Source organism: Coregonus clupeaformis, chromosome 14, assembly GCF_020615455.1.
Source record: "Coregonus clupeaformis isolate EN_2021a chromosome 14, ASM2061545v1, whole genome shotgun sequence".
Classification (NCBI taxonomy): domain Eukaryota; kingdom Metazoa; phylum Chordata; class Actinopteri; order Salmoniformes; family Salmonidae; genus Coregonus; species Coregonus clupeaformis.
The window spans coordinates 15,648,086-15,669,180 of NC_059205.1; the positions used below are offsets into that span (position 1 = coordinate 15,648,086).

General features: G+C 43.1%; 1 protein-coding gene across 2 annotated transcripts; it reads right to left on the reverse strand.

Moving 5' to 3' along the window:
• Positions 1-6,676: 6,676 nt before the first annotated feature.
• LOC121581180 (Golgi reassembly-stacking protein 2) lies at positions 6,677-12,722 on the reverse strand. Of its 2 annotated transcripts, XR_006003172.2 has the most exons (11): positions 12,522-12,722; positions 11,629-11,709; positions 10,697-10,900; positions 10,501-10,587; positions 10,234-10,364; positions 10,018-10,153; positions 9,410-9,533; positions 8,916-9,014; positions 8,711-8,806; positions 7,427-8,540; positions 6,677-7,385 (listed from the first exon to the last, which is right to left on the reverse strand). XR_006003172.2 is itself a non-coding variant. In XM_041896614.2 (10 exons), the coding sequence occupies exons 1-10, from the start codon at positions 12,582-12,584 to the stop codon at positions 8,221-8,223; spliced, it is 1,341 nt and encodes a 446-aa protein (XP_041752548.2). In that variant the 5' UTR covers positions 12,585-12,722; the 3' UTR covers positions 6,677-8,220. The 2 variants fall into 2 exon arrangements, 1 of the variants encoding a protein (XP_041752548.2); XM_041896614.2 differs by having other exon boundaries at positions 6,677-8,540.
• Positions 12,723-21,095: the final 8,373 nt, after the last annotated feature.

Below are 21,095 nucleotides of genomic sequence, written 5' to 3' on the forward strand. Positions count from 1 at the left end.
TTGGAAAGGCACACACCTGTCTATATAAGGTCCCACACTTGACAGTGCATGTCAGAGCTAAAACCAAGCCATTAGGTCAAAGGAATTGTCTGTAGAGCTCAGAGACAGGATTGTGTCGAGGCACAGATCTGGGGAGGGGTACCAAAAAATTTCTGCAGCATTGAAGGTCCCCAAGAACACAGTGGCCTCCATCATTCTTAAATGGAAGAAGTTTGGAACCAACAAGACTCTTCCTAGAGCTGACATAAGTAGTCAGACCCTTTGCTATGAGACTCAAAATTGAGCTTAGGTGCATCCTGTTTCCATTGATCATCCTTGAGATGTTTCTACAACTTGATTGGAGTCCACCTGTGGTAAATGCAATTGATTGGACATGATTTGGAAAGGCACACACCTGTCTATATAAGGTCCCACACTTGACAGTGCATGTCAGAGCTAAAACCAAGCCATGAGGTCAAAGAATTGTCTGTAGAGCTCAGAGACAGGATTGTGTCGAGGGACAGATCTGGGGAGGGGTACCAAAAAATGTCTGCAGCATTGAAGGTCCCCAAGAACACAGTGGCCTCCATCATTCTTAAATGGAAGAAGTTTGGAACCAACAAGACTCTTCCTAGAGCTGGCCACCCGGCCAAACTGAGCAATCGGGAGAGAAGGGCCTTGCTCTGACAGAGCTCCAGAGTTCCTCTGTGGAGATGGGAGAATCTTCCAGAAGGACAACCATCTCTGCAGCACTCCACCAATCAGGCCTTTATGGTAGAGTGGCCAGATGGAAGTCACTCCTCAGTAAAAGGCACATGGCAGCCTGCTTGGAGTTTGCCAAAAGCCACCTAAAGGACTCTGACCATGAGAAACAAGATTCTCTGGTCTGATGAAACCAAGATTGAACTCTTTGGCCTGAATGCCAAGCGTCACGTCTGGAGGAAACCTGGCACCATCCCTATGGTGAAGCATGGTGGTGGCAGCATCATGCTGTGGGGATGTTTTTCAGCGGCAGGGACTGGGACACTAGTCTGGATCGAGGGAAAGCTGAACGTAGCAAAGTACAGAGAGATCCTTGATGAAAACCTGCTCCAGAGCAATCAGGACCTCAGACTGGGGCGAAGGTTCACCTTCCAATAGGACAACGACCCTAAGCACACAGCCAAGACAACGCAGGAGTGGCTTCGGGACAAGTCTCTGAATGTCATTGAGTGGCCCAGCCAGAACCGGTGCTTCAACAAAGTAAAGGGTCTGAATACTTATGTGAATGTGATATATAGTACCAGTCAAAAGTTTGGACACACCTACTCATTCAAGGGTTTTTCTTTATTTTTACTATTTTCTACATTGTAGAATAATAGTGAAGACATCACAACTATGAAATAACACATATGGCATGATGTAGTAACCAAAAAAGTGTTAAACAAATGAAAATATATTTGAGATTTTTCAAATAGCCAGCCTTTGCCTTGATGACAGCTTTGCACACTCTTGACATTCTCTGAACCAGCTTCACCTGGAATGCTATTCTAACAGTCTTGAAGGAGTTCCCACATATGCTGAGCACTTGTTGGCTGCTTTTCCTTCACGCTGCCGTCCGACTCATCCCAAACCATCTCAATTGGGTTGAGGTCGGGGGATTGTGGAGGCCAGGTCATCTGATGCAGCACTCCATCACTCTCCTTCTTGGTAAAATAGCCCTTACACAGCCTGGAGGTTTGTTGGGTCATTGTCCTGTTGAAAAACAAATGATAGTCCCACTAAGCCCAAACCAGATGGGATGGTGTATCGATGCAGAATGCTGTGGTAGCCATGCTGGTTAAGTGTGCCTTGAATTCTAAATAAATCACAGACAGTGTTACCAGCAAAACACCATCACACCTCCTCCTCCATGCTTTACGGTGGGAAATACAAATGCGGAGATCGCATCTCACAAAGACACGCCGGTTGTAACCCAAAATCTCAAATTTGGACTCCAGACCAAAGGATAATGTCCATTGCTTGTGTTTCTTGGCCCAAGCAGGTCTCTACTTATTATTGGTGTCCTTTAGTAGTGGTTTCTTTGCAGCGATTCGACCATTGATTCACACAGTCCCCTCTGAACAGTTGATGTTGAGATGTGTCTGTGACTTGAGCTCTGTGAAGCATGTATTTGGGCTGCAATCTGAGGTGCAGTTAACTCTAATGAACTTATCCTCTGCAGCAGACAGATCATTGTGTTATATCTGTATGTTTATATACAGTGGGGGGAAAAAGTATTTAGTCAGCCACCAATTGTGCAAGTTCTCCCACTTAAAAAGATGAGAGAGGCCTGTAATTTTCATCATAGGTACACGTCAACTATGACAGACAAATTGAGAAGAAAAAAATCCAGAAAACCACATTGTAGGATTTTTAATGAATTTATTTGCAAATTATGGTGGAAAATAAGTATTTGGTCACCTACAAACAAGCAAGATTTCTGGCTCTCACAGACCTGTAACTTATTCTTTAAGAGGCTCCTCTGTCCTCCACTCGTTACCTGTATTAATGGCACCTGTTTGAACTTGTTATCAGTATAAAAGACACCTGTCCACAACCTCAAACAGTCACACTCCAAACTCCACTATGGCCAAGACCAAAGAGCTGTCAAAGGACACCAGAAACAAAATTGTAGACCTGCACCAGGCTGGGAAGACTGAATCTGCAATAGGTAAGCAGCTTGGTTTGAAGAAATCAACTGTGGGAGCAATTATTAGGAAATGGAAGACATACAAGACCACTGATAATCTCCCTCGATCTGGGGCTCCACGCAAGATCTCACCCCGTGTGGTCAAAATGATCACAAGAACGGTGAGCAAAAATCCCAGAAACACACGGGGGGACCTAGTGAATGACCTGCAGAGAGCTGGGACCAAAGTAACAAAGCCTACCATCAGTAACACACTACGCCACCAGGGACTCAAATCCTGCAGTGCCAGACGTGTCCCCCTGCTTAAGCCAGTACATGTCCAGGCTCGTCTGAAGTTTGCTAGTGTGCATTTGGATGATCCAGAAGAGGATTGGGAGAATGTCATATGGTCAGATGAAACCAAAATAGAACTTTTTGGTAAAAACTCAACTCGTCGTGTTTGGAGGACAAAGAATGCTGAGTTGCATCCAAAGAACACCATACCTACTGTGAAGCATGGGGGTGGAAACATCATGCTTTGGGGCTGTTTTTCTGCAAAGGGACCAGGACGACTGATCCGTGTAAAGGAAAGAATGAATGGGGCCATGTATCGTGAGATTTTGAGTGAAAACGTCCTTCCATCAGCAAGGGCATTGAAGATGAAACGTGGCTGGGTCTTTCAGCATGACAATGATCCCAAACACACCACTCGGGCAACGAAGGAGTGGCTTCGTAAGAAGCATTTCAAGGTCCTGGAGTGGCCTCGCCAGTCTCCAGATCTCAACCCCATAGAAAATCTTTGGAGGGAGTTGAAAGTCTGTGTTGCCCAGCGACAGCCCCAAAACATCACTGCTCTATAGGAGTTCTGCATGGAGGAATGGGCCAAAATACCAGCAACAGTGTGTGAAAACCTTGTGAAGACTTACAGAAAACGTTTGACCTGTGTCATTGCCAACAAAGGGTATATAACAAAGTATTGAGAAACTTTTGTTATTGACCAAATACTTATTTTCCACCATCATTTGCAAATAAATTCATTAAAAATCCTACAATGTGATTTTCTGGATTTTCTTTTCTCATTTTGTCTGTCATGGTTGACGTGTACCTATGATGAAAATTACAGGCCTCTCTCATCTTTTTAAGTGGGAGAACTTGCACAATTGGTGGCTGCCTAAATACTTTTTCCCCCCACTGTATATATATTATATTAACACTAACCTATACACCTCTCCTCTACCTCCAGACCATGCCAGACAGACAGATCATTGTGTTATATCTGTATGTTTATATATATATATATATATATATATATATATATATATATATATATAATATTAACACTATAACACACTGTGTCTTCCATTCCTGTGGCGGTCCTCATGAGAGCCAGTTTCGTCATAGCGCTTGATTGTTTTTGCGACTGCACTTGAAGAAATTTTAAAAGTTCTTGAAATGTTCCGCATTGACTGACCTTCATGTCTTAAAGTAATGATGGACTGTCGTTTCTCTTTGCTTATTTGAGCTGTTCTTGCCATAATATGGACTTGGTATTTTACCAGATAGGACTATCTTCTGTATACCCCCCCTACCTTGTCACAACACAACTGATTGGCTCAAATGCATTAAGAAATTCCACAAATTAACTTTTTATTGAAATGCATTCCAGGTGACTACCTCATGAAGCTGGTTGAGAGAATGCCAAGAGTGTGCAAAGCTGTCATCAAGGCAAAGGGTGGCTATTTGAAGAAACTCAAATATAAAATATAATTGATTACTACATGATTCCATGTGTTATTTCATAGTTTTGATGTCTTCACTATTATTCTACAATGTAGAAAATAGTAAAAATAAAGAAAAACCCTTGAATGAGTAGGTGTGTCCAAACTTCTGACTGGTACTGTATATATTTTTATATATAAATTAGCAAACATTTCTAAAAACCTGTTTTTACTTTGTCATTATGGGGTATTGTATGTAGATTTTAGAATAAGGCTGTAACGTAACAAAATGTGGAAAAAGTCAAGGGGTCTGAATACTTTCCGAATGCACTGTATGTATGTGTGTGTGATATATATATATATATATATATATATATATATATATATATATATATATATATATACATACATTAAAATACAAAACACAGTCATGGGAAGCACAAGTAAAACATCACAAATCACCCAGAAAAACAGTTACATTCCTCCATAAATAAGTCCCCAATCAATACTTTACCATGAAATGCTCACTTAAGAGCCCTTCTCAATGATGCAGAGTTAAAATGATAGTTCACCCAAATTACTAAATGACACATTGGTTTACTTACCCTGTAAGCAGTCTATATCCAAGGTACCTTCAGGCTCTGATCAGACCCTACACCCAAACGAGGGCACTACGTTCATCCACCTCTGGCCTGCTAGCTCCCCTACCTCTACGGAAGCACAGTTCCCGCTCAGCCCAGTCAAAGCTATTCGCTGCTCTGGCACCCTAATGGTGGAATAAGCTCCCCCACGACGCCAGGACAGCGGAGTCACTGACCACCTTCCGGAGACACTTGAAACCCTACCTCTTTAAGGAATACCTGGAATAGTATAAAGTAATCCTTCTACCCCCCTCCCTCCCTCCCCATAAAAAACATTTTTTAAAAAAAGAAGAAAAGTGGTTGTCCCACTGGCTATCATAAATTGAATGCACCAATTTGTAAGTCGCTCTGGATAAGAGCGTCTGCTAAATGATGTAAATGTAAATGTAAAAATACAATGGCTCTTGTCTAGTTGTTCTTGTGTAGTTACACTGAACAAAAATTAAATGCAACAATTTCAAATATTTTGCTGAGTTACAGTTCATATAAGGAAATCAGTCAATTGAAATAAATTAATTAAGCCCTAATCTATGAATTTCACATGACTGGGAATACAGATATGCATCTGTTGGTCACAGATACCTTTAAAAAAAAGGTAGGGGCGTGCAAAGATCAGAAAACCAGTCAGTATCTGGTGTGACCACCATTTGCCTCATGCAGCGCAACATCTCCTTCACATAGAGTTGATCAGGCTGTTGATTGTGGAATGTTGTCCCACTCCTCTTCAATGGCTGTGCAAAGTTGCTGGATATTGATGGGAACTGTAACACACTGTCGTACACGTCATTCCAGAGCATCCCAAACATGCTCAATGGGTGACATGTCTGGTGAGTATGCAGGCCATGGAAGAACTGGGACATTTTCAGCTTCCAGGAATTGTGTACAGATCTTTGCGACATTGGGCTGCGCATTATCATGCTGAAACATGAGGTGATGGCGGCGGATGAATGGCACAATGGGCCTCAGGATCTCGTCACGGTATCTCTGTGCATTCAAATTGCAATTGATAAAATGTAATTGTGTTCGTTGTCAGTTTCATCAGCTGTCTGGGTGGCTGGTCTCAAACGATCCCGCAGGATAAAAAGACGGATGTGGAGGCCCTGGGCTAGTGTGGTTACACATGGTCTGTGGTTGTGAGGCCATTAGGACGTAGTGCCAAATTCTCTAAAACGACGTTAGAGGTGGCTTATGGTAGAGAAATTAAAATTACATTCTCGGGCAACAGCTCTGGTGGACATTCCTGCAGTTAGCATGCCAATTGCATGCTCCCACAAAACTTAAGACATCTAAGGCATTGTGTTGTGTGACAAAACTGCACATTTTAGTGGCCTTTTATTGTCCCCAGCACAAGGTGCACCTGTGTAGAGATCATGCTGTTTAATCAGCTTCTTGATATGTGACACCTGTCAGGTGGATGGATTATCTTGGCAAAAGAGAAATGCTCACTAACAGGGATGTAAATAATTTTGTGCACAACATTTTAGAGAAATAAGCTTTTTGTGTGTATGGAACATTTCTGGGTTATTTTACTTCAGCTCATGAACCAACACTTTACATGTTGCATTTATATTTTTGTTCAGGGTACATTTTAGGCAGACAATGGAACATGCAAGGCAAAAACGTAAAAAGTAGGCTATTCTATAAAATGTTTTTTTACAAAAAATATAAAAACACACACAAATAAAAAGTACTATAAAATTTCATTGGCTTTATTGCTCGAGTATGTATATACAGGATGTTAACATAAAGTTGGTACACAGCGCCCTTATATGGTTGAACAGTCCCACTGCGCCTTCCATTTCCCACCATCTGGTCATGCCAGAGATTTTTATAACCCAAGATAGACCACAGCCTGTCGTTTCCAACGGGAGCAAATCAATCAGTGCGCCGAACAAGAAAGGAGGTGGGAAGAGCCAAGCACGAGCTATCGAGATCCTATTGGCCTGTTCTAGCATGTGTTTGCATATTACCATTAGGGAACGTCTACTCTGAACTGCGTGTGTGCAATAACTCAATTCTTCCTTGCACTCCTAAAGAACTCCCATTTTTGGAAATTTTGGCAAAGGGTAAAGTTAGTCCACTCTGTTCGTAACATATTCGAGTTTTGGGAACAGAAAACTGTATTGAGATCAAACGTTTAATCGCTGACAAAATTAGCATAATTTCAGCCAAAATCCATCTTGTCCCATCTTCTCCCAATGCTGGCCACTGGGCTTCCTCTCATCACCATATTTGGAGGTGAGAGGAAACGCCAACTGGATGCTTCAGATTTATACATCCGGTGAAACATCTGGCTCATTGTTCTTTCTGCGATTGTACTTCAGCGCATAACATACGATTTTAACCACATACCCTACCCCAGCCACAAATAGTTAATGTTCATAGTTCTGACTATATCTTCATTTTGGTCACCTCTGGCATAGCCATCTAGTGATTACCACCCTCACATAGCGTTGAAGGGTTTAGAGTTCTGTTTAAACTAACGGTGCATAGAAACAAACATGCATGCCTAATGATTTCAGAACACAAATGTGGCATAAAATAATGCAGATTTCATTCTTTAAAGCAGCAATCAACAGTCGAAACAAACCGTACTCCCTGCCCCGGTTTCGGTAAAAAGCTTAGGGATGGGACTGGAGAAATGCAAGGACTGACCATCCATGATATCAAAATTATAGTTCGTTTTAAGCAGGTTGAGGCTTTATAGTGTTTGTTTATATATACTTTGTTTACAAACATTGGCATAAAACAAGCTTATATATTGGGTTAGAATGGGGTTCAAGAATCAATGGGTACATATAATTAATTTATAAGTCCAAAAATTGATGTAATAACTGCAGATTGCCCCTTTAACAGAAACAAATAAATGTAACAAAAATGAATATATGAAGGAATATCTAACTAAGAGATTTCTGGGTTTACTAAAGGGTTGGGAGGTTATAAAAATGCTGATGTACAGAAGATAATTTGAATTTTGTATGAAACTGAGGCCGTGTGGGACAGACAGGCTTGTAGGGCTACCTTGCTTCTAGCCACTCCTTCATCCCATCTATCCATCATTCATTCCTCTGCTCCACATTTCCAACTGACTGCCTTCTGAGTGCGCCAGCCTCACTGCTACAAATATGCTTCTGTCCCTCCTGGCTAAATAAATATGAGAGGGAGAAAGAGAGAGAATGAGACAGAGAGAGAAACTGGTAGGTTTGGTTCTGGGTCTGAGACTCTTCCTGTGTTACGACGACGTCGTCATCTCCGTGGAAGCCTGTAATTCCGTGGGGGCGGTTTCCGCCCGTGGGGGCAGTTCTGTGGCGGTGATATTGTTGCTGCCCTTGGCAGTAGAGGGAACTGTGGTAGTAGATGTGGCATCAGGGAGGGTCTGCTTCTCTGGAGCTGGGGTGACTGTTGGAAGGGTGAGGGAGGAGAGGTCGACCGGGGGAAAAGATGTTACCCCTGGGGGCAGGAGGGGTAGCTGGGGCAGCATGGCGGGCATGGGGAGGAGGGGGGCGAGACCGGGCAGGTTCAGAGGAGGGAGGGGGGCGAGTGGAGGGAAACCTGCAATGGAAGGGGGAGAAGAAGAGAGAGATCTATAAATGAACACAGGAATATGTACACTAATACATAATGTTAACCCCTGGGGGCGGTAACCCACTTAACAATAGCTGCTAACATTAGCTGCTGGTAGTATAAACCTGCTGTTCCAGGTGGCGGTAGCCCACTAATACCTGCTAACGACACAGCGCTGAGGCCTGGTAGTGCGCCGAGGTTGAGGTTGGTGAGGTTTGGAAGTGTGGAGAGGCTGCCCGGGAGAGGCATCAGACCTACAATAGCACACAAATAAACATATATTTTGTCAGTGTAGAAAAGTGTATGATTTGATAGTTTCAATTTGATCATAAAACAAAATTCTGAAGAGAAACGTGTGCTGACCTGGTAGCGTGGTGGCGGGGTTGAAGGTCGTGGTGGCAGGGTTTAGGGGGCTCAGGGAGGGGCTGATGGAGGTGGGCAGCAGGGGAACGGTGGGGAGACCTGGGAAAGAGAGGGAGAGAAAGAGAGCGAGAGAAAGCGAGAGGAGCCGTCAGCAGGGTTGGGGTCAATTCCATTTAAATTCCAGTGAATTCCGAACACTGAAACTCCAATTGGGAAAATTGGGAATTAGAATTGGGTTTACTTTCTGAATTGAAATGGAATTGACCTCAACCCTGGCTGTCAGCACAAAAATGCATAGGGAGAGAGGATATTTTTGACCATCCGTAGCATTGACTGAGATCCTTAATTTCCAATGGGAGTTTGATAGGAGCAGGGAGGCCATCTGGAGCAATGTGAAAAATGATTAGTTTAACCCTGGTGCCACATTCCATTTCATAACACTTTGATACCATATTATGTTGTGAGAGAGCAAAAGATTCAGAGAGATGAGGTACCTGTCCGAAACTCGCTGGGGATAGTGGGCGGGGCTGAGCTGATTGACAGGCCGGACAGTGAATCCTCGAGCCCCGTGGGGACAGAAGGCACGGCAGGCGGTGGGGTTACAGCTGACAGCTGAACCTGAGCAGGGGAGAGAAATAAGACAGACAGAAAAAAAAGAGAGATGAGAATGAGGGCGGAATAGAGAAATATGAGAGAGGGGCAGTTGATGAACAGGTAAGGTCAAGTGCATTTAAACAAGTAATTATTAATTCTAATAAACACCTTTCCTCTCTGACATGCTTGTCGGTACTGGGAGGGACAGTCATCTTACATAATGAGCCTCTCATAGCTCATAACCTTCCCTGATGAGGGGGTGGAGGGGAAGCATTGAACCAAGAGTGGGGAAAACATGCAAATAAGTAGAGGATACTTCAATCGATGGAATAGTATTATGAGGCTGAGACTAAAGCTACAGTGGTCTGGTCATTTCAGCCCTCTAGGTCCAATATATGATGTTATTGCAAAAGGATTGCAAAAAAAAATAAAGTGACTGATTGTCCAGGCAGTTCTAGTTGTTCTGATTCTGGGGTCTGTTTTGGTCGAGTTCTGGGTTGATACTAACCTGAGTGAATCCGTCCTTGAGCGGGCTGATGGGCTCACCACTGGGAATATGATCTGGAAAACTGATCTTCTTCCCCTCTTCAAATGGTCGGGTGGGAATTCTGTGCAGGTATCCGTATCCTATCCCACATCCCAGACTGGAACAGGGGAACAGGAGATGATGTCACTATTCAGACTGAGATGTGTGTGTGTGTGCTGTGTATTGTACGTTGGTTACCTGCCCTCCCCTCCCCAGGCGCTGTTGGGGGTGATGACCACCTCTCTGCAGTTGTCTGTGTCTGTGTTATAGACATACAGCTTCAGCCCCTTCCCCTCATGGGTCTCTATCAGAGAAAACAGGTCCTCCGACTGAGAGGTGGAAGGGAGGAAGAGATAGCGATCAACTTCAATGACTTATATCCAAATACTTATTGGCTAGTTTGTGACGCTCGCTGTCTTTACTCCTAGAGTAGAATGCGTGGTGTAGTTTTGTCACTATACACACCTCGTTCATAACGGTGTCGGCTCCTATGATGTAATCAGTGTGAGGCCGCAAGCCAGCCAGGGCTGCCGGAGAGTTCGGCTCCACCTCCTGAGAAAGAGAGAGAACCTTGGTTAATCACCTGATACCAAGAGTTACACCTGCCTGGTACACAGGGGTGAGCTAAATTGGGCAAAGCTTTCGGCTACTGGCTACTCACCAGCACGTGCCAGATGTTCTCATTGGCTCCCTCGAAGCTGCAGAAGCGTATGGAGACTCCCAGTAGGCCCTGGCCGCCCCAGAGGTTGCTAGGGGTGACGGTGGACTCCCTGAGCTCCAGGGTCTTAGAGGAGTAGACCAGCATCCTGACCGGCTTCTCCACACTGGCCTTCAGTAGGTCCTTCAGGGTGTCATTGTCCTTGTTCTGAAACAGAGATAGGATAAATTATAGAATTAGAATGAGTAGCACAGACATCCATTAGAGCAGGGATGAGCAACTGGCGGCCCCTTCCCTTTTATAGGCCCGCGGGGGGACGGGGGACTCAGTCAGGGTCTCAACTTACTGTTGAGAGTTAGAATAATACAATACACAAGGTGCAATTTCGAAATTTGGTTGTGCATCAGCAGTCCATGTCAAAAACATTTTTTTTTTTTTATTGGTAAATTAGTCTAGCGGCCAGCTATCTAAACTTGTAGTAAGCATGGTCGAATTACCGACCGGGGTGGGGCCAATTGATCATCAGTTATCATATTAAAAACTGCTGACATTTGCCTCCACCCTATGGCAAAATATGTAGAATTGCAGGAAATGAGTTATGAAATTTCAAAATCTTCTCTCCGCCCCTTGACAAAATGTGTAGAATTGCAGGAAATGAACTTTAAAATGTACTTTTTTTCTCTTTGCTGTCACAAGGGGGCCGCCAAAATGTGTTGCTCGCAAGGTGGGGGGGTATGGATGAGGGTACACAGACACACGAGCCACTGCGGCACCTCATGATGAGTTCCGTTTTTTTTTTTTGTGGCCCCCACCCCCATCCCTGCATTTCAGCTATATACTTTACACCAGCATCCTCACCGTCAGTGGGGGTTTGTGTATGTGCCTATAGTCAGTGTGTGTTGAACATGTTTATTCAACAGCATGTCTATGCTTACCAGTCTTTCATTGTTGATGGAGACGATGAAGTCAAAGAAAGGCTCCAGTCCTGCCCGGTGTCCTGGAGAGTTCTCCTGAACCTTGGGAGAAGAGAGAGACATCATGCCTTGTAACAACTGTATTTTGAGATTGAAAGGGAGCAGCTGGAGCAAGGCTTGAACAAGGAAGGAGCAGTTGCAGGGTATTCACACTACTGCCTGTGCCATGAGGTCCAGCCGAGGTAAAGTCTTCTTGGCAGAGGTTAGGGAGCGTCACATCATCTTCGAACTTTTAGCAGTAGCCTTAGAATGAAACAGGTATTTATTACAAGCTACACCTGTAATACCCGAAGGTTGTCTACTTGTCTGTCTATCTCAAGTTCAAATAGATGCTTGTCACGTCGACATATTGATGTGAAGGTTTGAACATGGAGGTCTATACATTTAGGTCGCAATGTGACATTCAGGTGGTCAGACAAATGTGTAGAAAGAAACATGATAATGTGATGCGGAGGATTCTGTCAGCAACGCGGCTGCACCTACAAAAGTTATTGTTTTGACAGCTAGATAGCGTTGAGCTGGCTAGCTTATTCAAACCCCATTCATGTTAGCAAGTAAGCTGCCTGATTGTTTTGAGAGCTAACCTTGATTGCTAAACAATGCATACAACCAATAAAACACATACCTTTCAGACGTTTAACTTGCACAATTCCAAAATGTCACTGTAGCAAATGCTGGGGGAAATAGCGTTAACACTGCTTATTACTATTAGCTACATGTAGGCCAGAATGTGATCCCCGGCCTCTATCTGACGGTAAGACCACAATTAGGTCCTGCTGAGGGACCATTCCTGCGGATGCTTGCTAGCTAACATTCATTGCGGACATGAAAAAGAAAACCAAACACATAGCTACCCGAAGAACATGGTAGCCTTCGGATCCTCCTCCCGGTATCTCGACACTCTGCAATCCCCCCATGACACCCCTAGTTTATATCGTATTTAGGATTTATTGTGAGATATTTTCCTGCTCCGGTAATATTGCTACCTGCCGGGTACACGTCGCCCACTCTGCCAGCTGAGCGCTTGTGCTGTTACGTGGCAGTCCACCAGGAAACAGGGCTGATGGGCGTTTTCCCTAGCCGCAGATCTGGAATCAGTTTATCCACCCAAAATTATTTAAAATTCACTAGTGGGGGAAAAATGCTAAACTGACATAAGATCAGTGTGTAGGCTTGTGTAGTGCGCAGGTGTAGGGCTTCAGGTGCTGCTTTTTAATTGTGAAATATGATATTGGTATAAATATACTGATATTATTATATTGATATATTACATTATATTGATATAAATCATAAAAAATAACAAGTATGAAAAATGTATGCACTCACTAACTGTAAGTCGCTCTGGATAAAAGGGTCTGCTAAATGACTAAAATGTAAAATGTAAGTATATATGCTGTGAAATGTTCACCATTTTTAAGGAGTAACAGATTGATAGTGAATCTAAGCTGTCACTGATAAAATACACTACAACAGTGTCATATTATAAACCTTTTAATCATAAAACAAAGCTATTTTATATGTTTTCATGGTTCTACAACTACACTATCCTACCAGTGTAATATTTCAATTAGCTGCCTTCTGGTGTGTTAACATGTAATTGTTGGAAAGACTCTCAGGGTCGTTCCACCTTAAAAAGCACAAGAAAGAGGATTTCAACACCCACCATCTTAGATTGTTCTGAAATCTATTATGTAGTTAGCAACAGATACGATTAGCATTCCTAAAAATGATTTTGTTGAAATCTAATGTTATATCTGAAAAATTAAGCGAATTAATTGCACCCAAATCGGCCGTTTTAATTTATAGGAATCAGATAATATTCAATAAATATAGAACCCAACATCCGATTTGGACCACACGTCCTCCTACCAATGTGTAAGACATGAGGAATCCCAAAAAATTATCAAAAGCCACCAATGGACCTCCCACACCCCACGCCAATCCCACCCCAACAATCAGTATACCATATCAGTTTTCTATGTCTGACAATAAGTATTAAGCTGCAGTTTGGTGTATTGCTTCTTCATACTATGTAATGTATTCCCTGTGAATTGAAGTCGCTTGCGTTATTTACCATAAATTGGTGTGCAAGATGCCGCTGTTCATGCTATAGTGTCACACTCTTTTATCCATTTTGCTGGTCTCTTGTGTTTATTAAATAGATCACAACATTTCCTTTGCAACTTTGGGTAGAAAACGAATAGCTTTTGCACATGATGAAAATAAATTGTGTGGTCGTCCTCACAATTCAAGCCAGTAAATTCACAAACACACACTGTATAGTCTTTTGCAATGTTAATGGTATTGGGTTAGGTTGGGTTTAATGGTAAATGTCAGTAATCACACTATATATACAGCTGTTTTCTAAAAATATTGTTGAAAAACATAAGACTACCATGCAATGATTTATAATTGTATTATTTTATCAGGGTTGCCACAACATTTTAATCCCTAGCCCATTTCTCCATCAAAGTTTTGGGCTTGTAGGAAATCTTCATATGAGAATTGCACCATAGGGATAGTCCTCTCAGAGAGCTCACACTTGTTGGACTATTCAAGGAGAGTTGGGTTGAAGTGTTGGTTGCTAAGAGAAGTACTAACTACATGTCTTTTAAATGGAGGACTGGCTTGAATTGTGAGGATCTATTGGTTTTCTACACAAAGTTGCAAAGGAAATGTTGTGATCTACACTTAACAAAAATATAAATGGAACATGTAAAGTGTTGGTCCCATGTTTCATGAGCTGAAGTAAAATATCCCAAACATTTTCATATGCACAAAAAGCTTATTTCTCTCAGATTTAGTGCACAAATTTGTTAACATCCCTGTTAGTGAGGATTTCTCCTTTGCCAACATAATCTATCCACCTGACAGGTGTGGCATATCAAGAAGCTGATTAAAGAGCATGATCATTACACAGGTGCACCTTGTGCTGGGGACAATAAAAGACCACTCTAAAATGTGCAGTTTTGTCACACAACACAATGCCACAGATGTCTCAAGAAGGAGCTTGCAATTGGCATGCTGACTGCAGGAATGTCTACAAGAGCTGTTCCCAGAGAATTTAATGTTAATTTCTCTACTATAAGCCACCTCCAATGTCGTTTGAGAGAATTTGGCAGTACATCCAACCCACAGGAGGTTGGTGGCACGTTAATTGGGGAGGACGGGCTTGTGGTAATGGCTGGAGCGGAATAGTTGGAATGGTATGAAATACATCAAACACATGGTTTCCATGTGTTTGATGCCATTCCATTAACTCCATTCCAGCCATTATTATGACCAGCCACCACTGGTCCAACCGGCCTCCACGTGTTGGCAATACGTCCAACCACAGACCACGTGTATGGTGTCGTGTGGGCGAGCAGTTTGCTGATGTCAACGTTGTGAACAGAGTGCCCCATGGTGGCGGTGGGGTTATGGTATGGGCAGGCATAAGCTAAGGACAACAAACACAATTGCATTTTATCGATGGAAATTTGAATGCACAGAGATACCGTGACGAGATCCTGAGGTCCATTGTCGTGCCATTCATCTGCAGCCATCACCTCATGTTTCAGCATGACAATGCACGGGGCCATGTCGCAAGGATCTGTACACAATTCCTGGAAACTGAAAGGCCTGCATACTCACCAGACATGTCACCCATTGAGCATGTTTGAGATGTTCTGGATCGACGTGTACAACAGTGTATTCCAGTTCCTGCCAATATCCAACAACTTCGCACAGCCACTGAAGAGGAGCGGGACAACATTCCACAGGCCACAATAAACAGCCTGAGCAACTCTATGCGAAGGAGATGTGTCCCGCTGAATGAGGCAAATGGTGGTCACACCAGATACTGACCTACCTTTTTTAAAGGTATCTGTGACCAACAGATGCATATCTGTATTCTCAGTCATGTGAAATCCATAGATTAGGGCCTAATTAATTTATTTCAATTGACCGATTTCCTTATATGAACTTTAAATCTTTGAAATTGTTGCATGTTGCATTTATATTTTTGTTCAGTATATCTAACAAACACAAGAGACCAGCAAAATGGATAAAGGAGTGTGACAGTATAGCAGGAAGAGTGGCATCTAGTGGTAAAAACCAGGTACTTTCACACTAATTTATGGGAAGTAATGCAAGCAACTTCAATGATTTCTCTGAAGTATGAAGAAGCAATACTCCAAACAAACTGCATATTCATACTACTTGTCAAACATAGAGAACTGATATTGTATACTAGTTGTTGGGGTGGGATTGGTGTGGTGTGCATCGGTTGACAATTTATTTTGGATTCCTCATGTCTCTGTAGGAAGAAGTTGAATCCAAATCGGATGTTGGGTACTATAGTTATTTAATATTATCTGAATCCTATAAATTAAAATGGCCAATTTGGGTGCAATCAATTAGTTACATTTCTCCAAGATCAAATTATATTTCAACAAAATAATGTTTCAGGAATGTAAATCTTACCTGTTTCTAACTACAGAAACTATTTCAGAACAATCTGAGATAGTGGGTGTCATGGCTTGGTTTCCATGTATTTGATGCCATTCCTTTCGCTCTGTTCCGGCCATTATTATGAGCCGTTTTCCCCTCAGCAGCCTAAAACCATGGGGGCTGTTTACGTTTCAAATTAGGGAGGTGTTAGACAATGGAAGTGTTAATGAATTTACCTGCAAAAAAAACAGAGAACCATTCACACAGACCCAATACATGTGTTTTGGTTGCAGGGTCTGAAAATGTAGGCTCATTGACTAGGTCTTTAGGTGTCTTTTATTTTCCCATGTTTTTTACCCCCTACCCCTTTCAGATATACAAAAAAGCTGGTATAAAAATGCAGGCAAAATCCCACTAATTTACCATGCATGCCTGTTATTTTATACCAGCTTACAAATTACAAAGGGAAACCCAGCCCCGAGCTGCCCAGTGACGCGAGCCTACCATACAAGCAAAATGCATTCTATGCATCTCAATCCACCGCATCTGTCGATATCTTCCTTCCTCATCTGCGGTGAAAGGTGGCAGAGCTAGAGCGGTGTTTATCAGACCATGAGACATCCCGAAAATCATTATTTCCACAAAAACGTCTGTAGGGTCTGAACGGTTTGGCCTACACACTATTAAGCCTCACAAGACTCGTCTGAAGTCGGTACAGCCTCTTCTGCCAACTTCTATCTGTAGCGTTCAAACGGTTTAGGCTACACACTAATATAGCTTAAGACCCTGGGACAGGAATGCCTCCCTCCGCAACTGGATCCTGGACTTCCTGACGGGCTGACCCCAGGTGGTGAGGGTAGGCAACATCACCTCCGCCACGTTGACCCTCAACACGGGGGCCCCACAGGGGTGTGTCCTTAGTCCCCTCCTGTACTCCCTGTTCACCTATGACTGCGTGGCTGCGCACGACTCCAACATCATCATTAAGTTTGCTGATGACACGATGGTGGTAGGCCGGATCACCAACGAAGATGAGACAGCCTATAGGGAGGAGGTTAGAGACTTGGCAGTGTGGTTCCAGGACAACAACCTCTCCCTCAACATCAGCAAGACAAAGGAGCTGATCATGGATTACAGGAAACGGAGGGCCGAGCACGCCCCCATTCACATCGACGGGGCTGTAGTGGAACAGGTCGAGAGCAAGTTCCTCGGTGTTCACATCACTAATGATCTATCATGGTCCATATACACCAACACAGTCGTGAAGAGGTCACAACAACACCTCTTCCCCCTCAGGAGGCTGAAAAGATTTTGGTATGGGCCCTCAGAAAAAGTTTTACATCTGCACCATTGAAAGCATCTTGACTGGCTGCATCACTGCTTGATATGGCAACGGCTTGGCATCCGACCGCAAGGCGCTACAGAGGGCAGTGTGTACAGCCCAGTACATCACTGGGTCCGAGCAGCCTGCCATCCAGGACCTCTATACCAGGTGGTGTCAGAGGAAGGCCCTAAAACAAATGTAAGACTCCAACCACCCAAGTCATAGACTGTTCTCTCTTCTACTGCATGGCAAGCGGTACCGATGCACCAAGTCTGGAACCAACCGGATCCTGAACAGCTTCTACCCCTAAGCCATAATACTGCTAAATAGTTAGTTAAATAGTTAACCAAATAGCTACCCGGACTACCTGCATTGACCCATTTTGCATTAACCTTTTTGACTCATCACATACGCTGCTGCTACTGTCTATTATCGATCCTGTTGGCTAGTCACTTTATTCCTACTTATACAGTGGGGGAAAAAAGTATTTAGTCAGCCACCAATTGTGCAAGTTCTCCCACTTAAAAAGATGAGAGAGGCCTGTAATGTTCATCATAGGTACACGTCAACTATGACAGACAAAATGAGAAAAAAAAATCCAGAAAATCACATTGTAGGATTTTTAATGAATTTATTTGCAAATGATGGTGGAAAATAAGTATTTGGTCAATAACAAAAGTTTCTCAATACTTTGTTATATACCCTTTGTTGGCAATGACACAGGTCAAACGTTTTCTGTAAGTCTTCACAAGGTTTTCACACACTGTTGCTGGTATTTTGGCCCATTCCTCCATGCAGATCTCCTCTAGAGCAGTGATGTTTTGGGGCTGTCGCTGGGCAACACGGACTTTCAACTCCCTCCAAAGATTTTCTATGGGGTTGAGATCTGGAGACTGGCTAGGCCACTCCAGGACCTTGAAATGCTTCTTCCTTCGTTGCCCGGGCGGTGTGTTTGGGATCATTGTCATGCTGAAAGACCCAGCCACATTTCATCTTCAATGCCCTTGCTGATGGAAGGAGGTTTTCACTCAAAATCTCACGATACATGGCCCCATTCATTCTTTCCTTTACACGGATCAGTCGTCCTGGTCCCTTTGCAGAAAAACAGCCCCAAAGCATGATGTTTCCACCCCCATGCTTCACAGTATGTATGGTGTTCTTTGGATGCAACTCAGCATTCTTTGTCCTCCAAACACGACGAGTTGAGTTTTTACCAAAAAGTTCTATTTTGGTTTCATCTGACCATATGACATTCTCCCAATCCTCTTCTGGATCATCCAAATGCACTCTAGCAAACTTCAGACGGGCCTTGACATGTACTGGCTTAAGCAGGGGGACACGTCTGGCACTGCAGGATTTGAGTCCCTGGCGGCGTAGTGTGTTACTGATGGTAGGCTTTGTTACTTTGGTCCCAGCTCTCTGCAGGTCATTCACTAGGTCCCCCGTGTGGTTCTGGGATTTTTGCTCACCGTTCTTGTGATCATTTTGACCCCACGGGGTGAGATCTTGCGTGGAGCCCCAGATCGAGGGAGATTATCAGTGGTCTTGTATGTCTTCCATTTCCTAATAATTGCTCCCACAGTTGATTTCTTCAAACCAAGCTGCTTACCTATTGCAGATGCAGTCTTCCCAGCCTGGTGCAGGTCTACAATTTTGTTTCTGGTGTCCTTTGACAGCTCTTTGGTCTTGGCCATAGTGGAGTTTGGAGTGTGACTGTTTGAGGTTGTGGACAGGTGTCTTTTATACTGATAACAAGTTCAAACAGGTGCCATTAATACAGGTAACGAGTGGAGGACAGAGGAGCCTCTTAAAGAAGAAGTTACAGGTCTGTGAGAGCCAGAAATCTTGCTTGTTTGTAGGTGACCAAATACTTATTTTCCACCATAATCTGCAAATAAATTCATAAAAAATCCTACAATGTGATTTTCTGGAAAGAAAATTCTCAATTTGTCTGTCATAGTTGACGTGTACCTATGATGAAAATTACAGGCCTCTCTCATCTTTTTAAGTGGGAGAACTTGCACAATTGGTGGCTGACTAAATACTTTTTTTCCCCACTGTAAGTAGTGTACATATCTACTTCATTTACCTTGTACTCATGCACATCGGCTCAGTACTGGTACCCTGTGTATAGCTAATTTATCATTACTCATTGTGTATTTATTATTACTTTTATTATTACGTGTTATTACTTTTCTATTATTTCTCTATTTTCTCTCTCTATGCCTTTTTGGGAAGGGCCGTAAGTAAGTATTTCACTGTTAGTCTACACCTTTTGTTTACGAAGCATGTGACAAATACAATTTGATTTGATTTTTCAGGTAAATTAACACTTCTATTGTTTAACACCTCCTTAATTTGAACTGCATACAGCCCCCATGGTGCAAATAAGGGGCTGTTTGAAAGGGGGTCATATAAACATTGCCTTATATTTTTTACAGGTAACATACCACATTTTCTGTCTGCTCTCTCTCTCTGTATCTCTGGGTCTGGCTCTCTCTTTCTCTCTCTCTCTCTCTCTCTCTCTCTCTCTCTCTCTCTCTCTCTCTCGCTCTATGGCTGCCTCCTCCATATTCATTAGTTATTATTATTATCCCAGGCTTGGAACACCTGCTTCCAAATTACTGCTGTAATGACCAATTACATGCCAGACTATATTATCACCTTCTACTGTGTGGGAGCTGCTGGTAGGCTTTTTGGTAACTGTCAATTTAGAACATTCTTTGAATTTCCAAATCAAGAATTAAAGGTGGAATTAATTGTCAATGACAATGTTTCCGTTCTTGAATTGGAATCTCAATTCACTAGACATCTATATCTTCCTTACTCGGAGGTAGAAATTTCGAAGAGCTTCACAGGGTTCCTTATTCGGCAATCCACTTGCGTACCTCTGATTGACACATGGTCTAGAGCCACCACCAGGTGGAGTCATGCCACATCACTCCACTCAGCTGGGTGACTGACAGCCAGATGGGGGCTGACAGCCATAGGGAGTCGAGAGGAATAAAGGTGAGGAGAGTGGGCTGATTAAAAGGAGAGGAGAGGAAGAGAGGTGAGGAGGCTGAGAGAAGATGGGGATCTGTCAACAGCTCATCAGGCAGCGGTAGGCAGCTGGGGCCAACCAAATAATTTCCCTGGGTGATTAGGTGTGTGTGATAGCATAAGTGCAATTGGGGTGATTACCACTGAGATTTTGGAGCTGGAGAGGACACTGTGGGTAAGACACTGAGGAGTACAGTTTCCTTCAGAGGTACAGAGAGAAAGAGAGAAGTGAAAACGATAAGAGGAGAGAACTGGCTTCTGACTGTAAAGGAGGAAAATGGTGTTGTCTTTCTTCTAGATGAAGTTAATTTTGCAGTGTGCTGTCATGTGTCACTCTGGAATGAGGTGTGAGTCTATTTAGTGTGTGTATGTGTGTTTTCTGTACATTTATCAACATGTACAGCAGGGGTTTCAAACTCATTCCATGGAGGGCCTAGAATCTGCTGTTTTTTGTTTCCCCCTTTCAATTAAGACCCAGACAACCAGGTGAGGGGAGTTCCTCACTAATCAGTGACCTTAATTCATCAATCAGGTCCAAGGGAGGAGCGAAAACCTGTGGAATGAGTTTGACACGGATGCAAATGTCTACACACTCCTATCCTACAAAAACAGTTGAAACAATAAGACACAC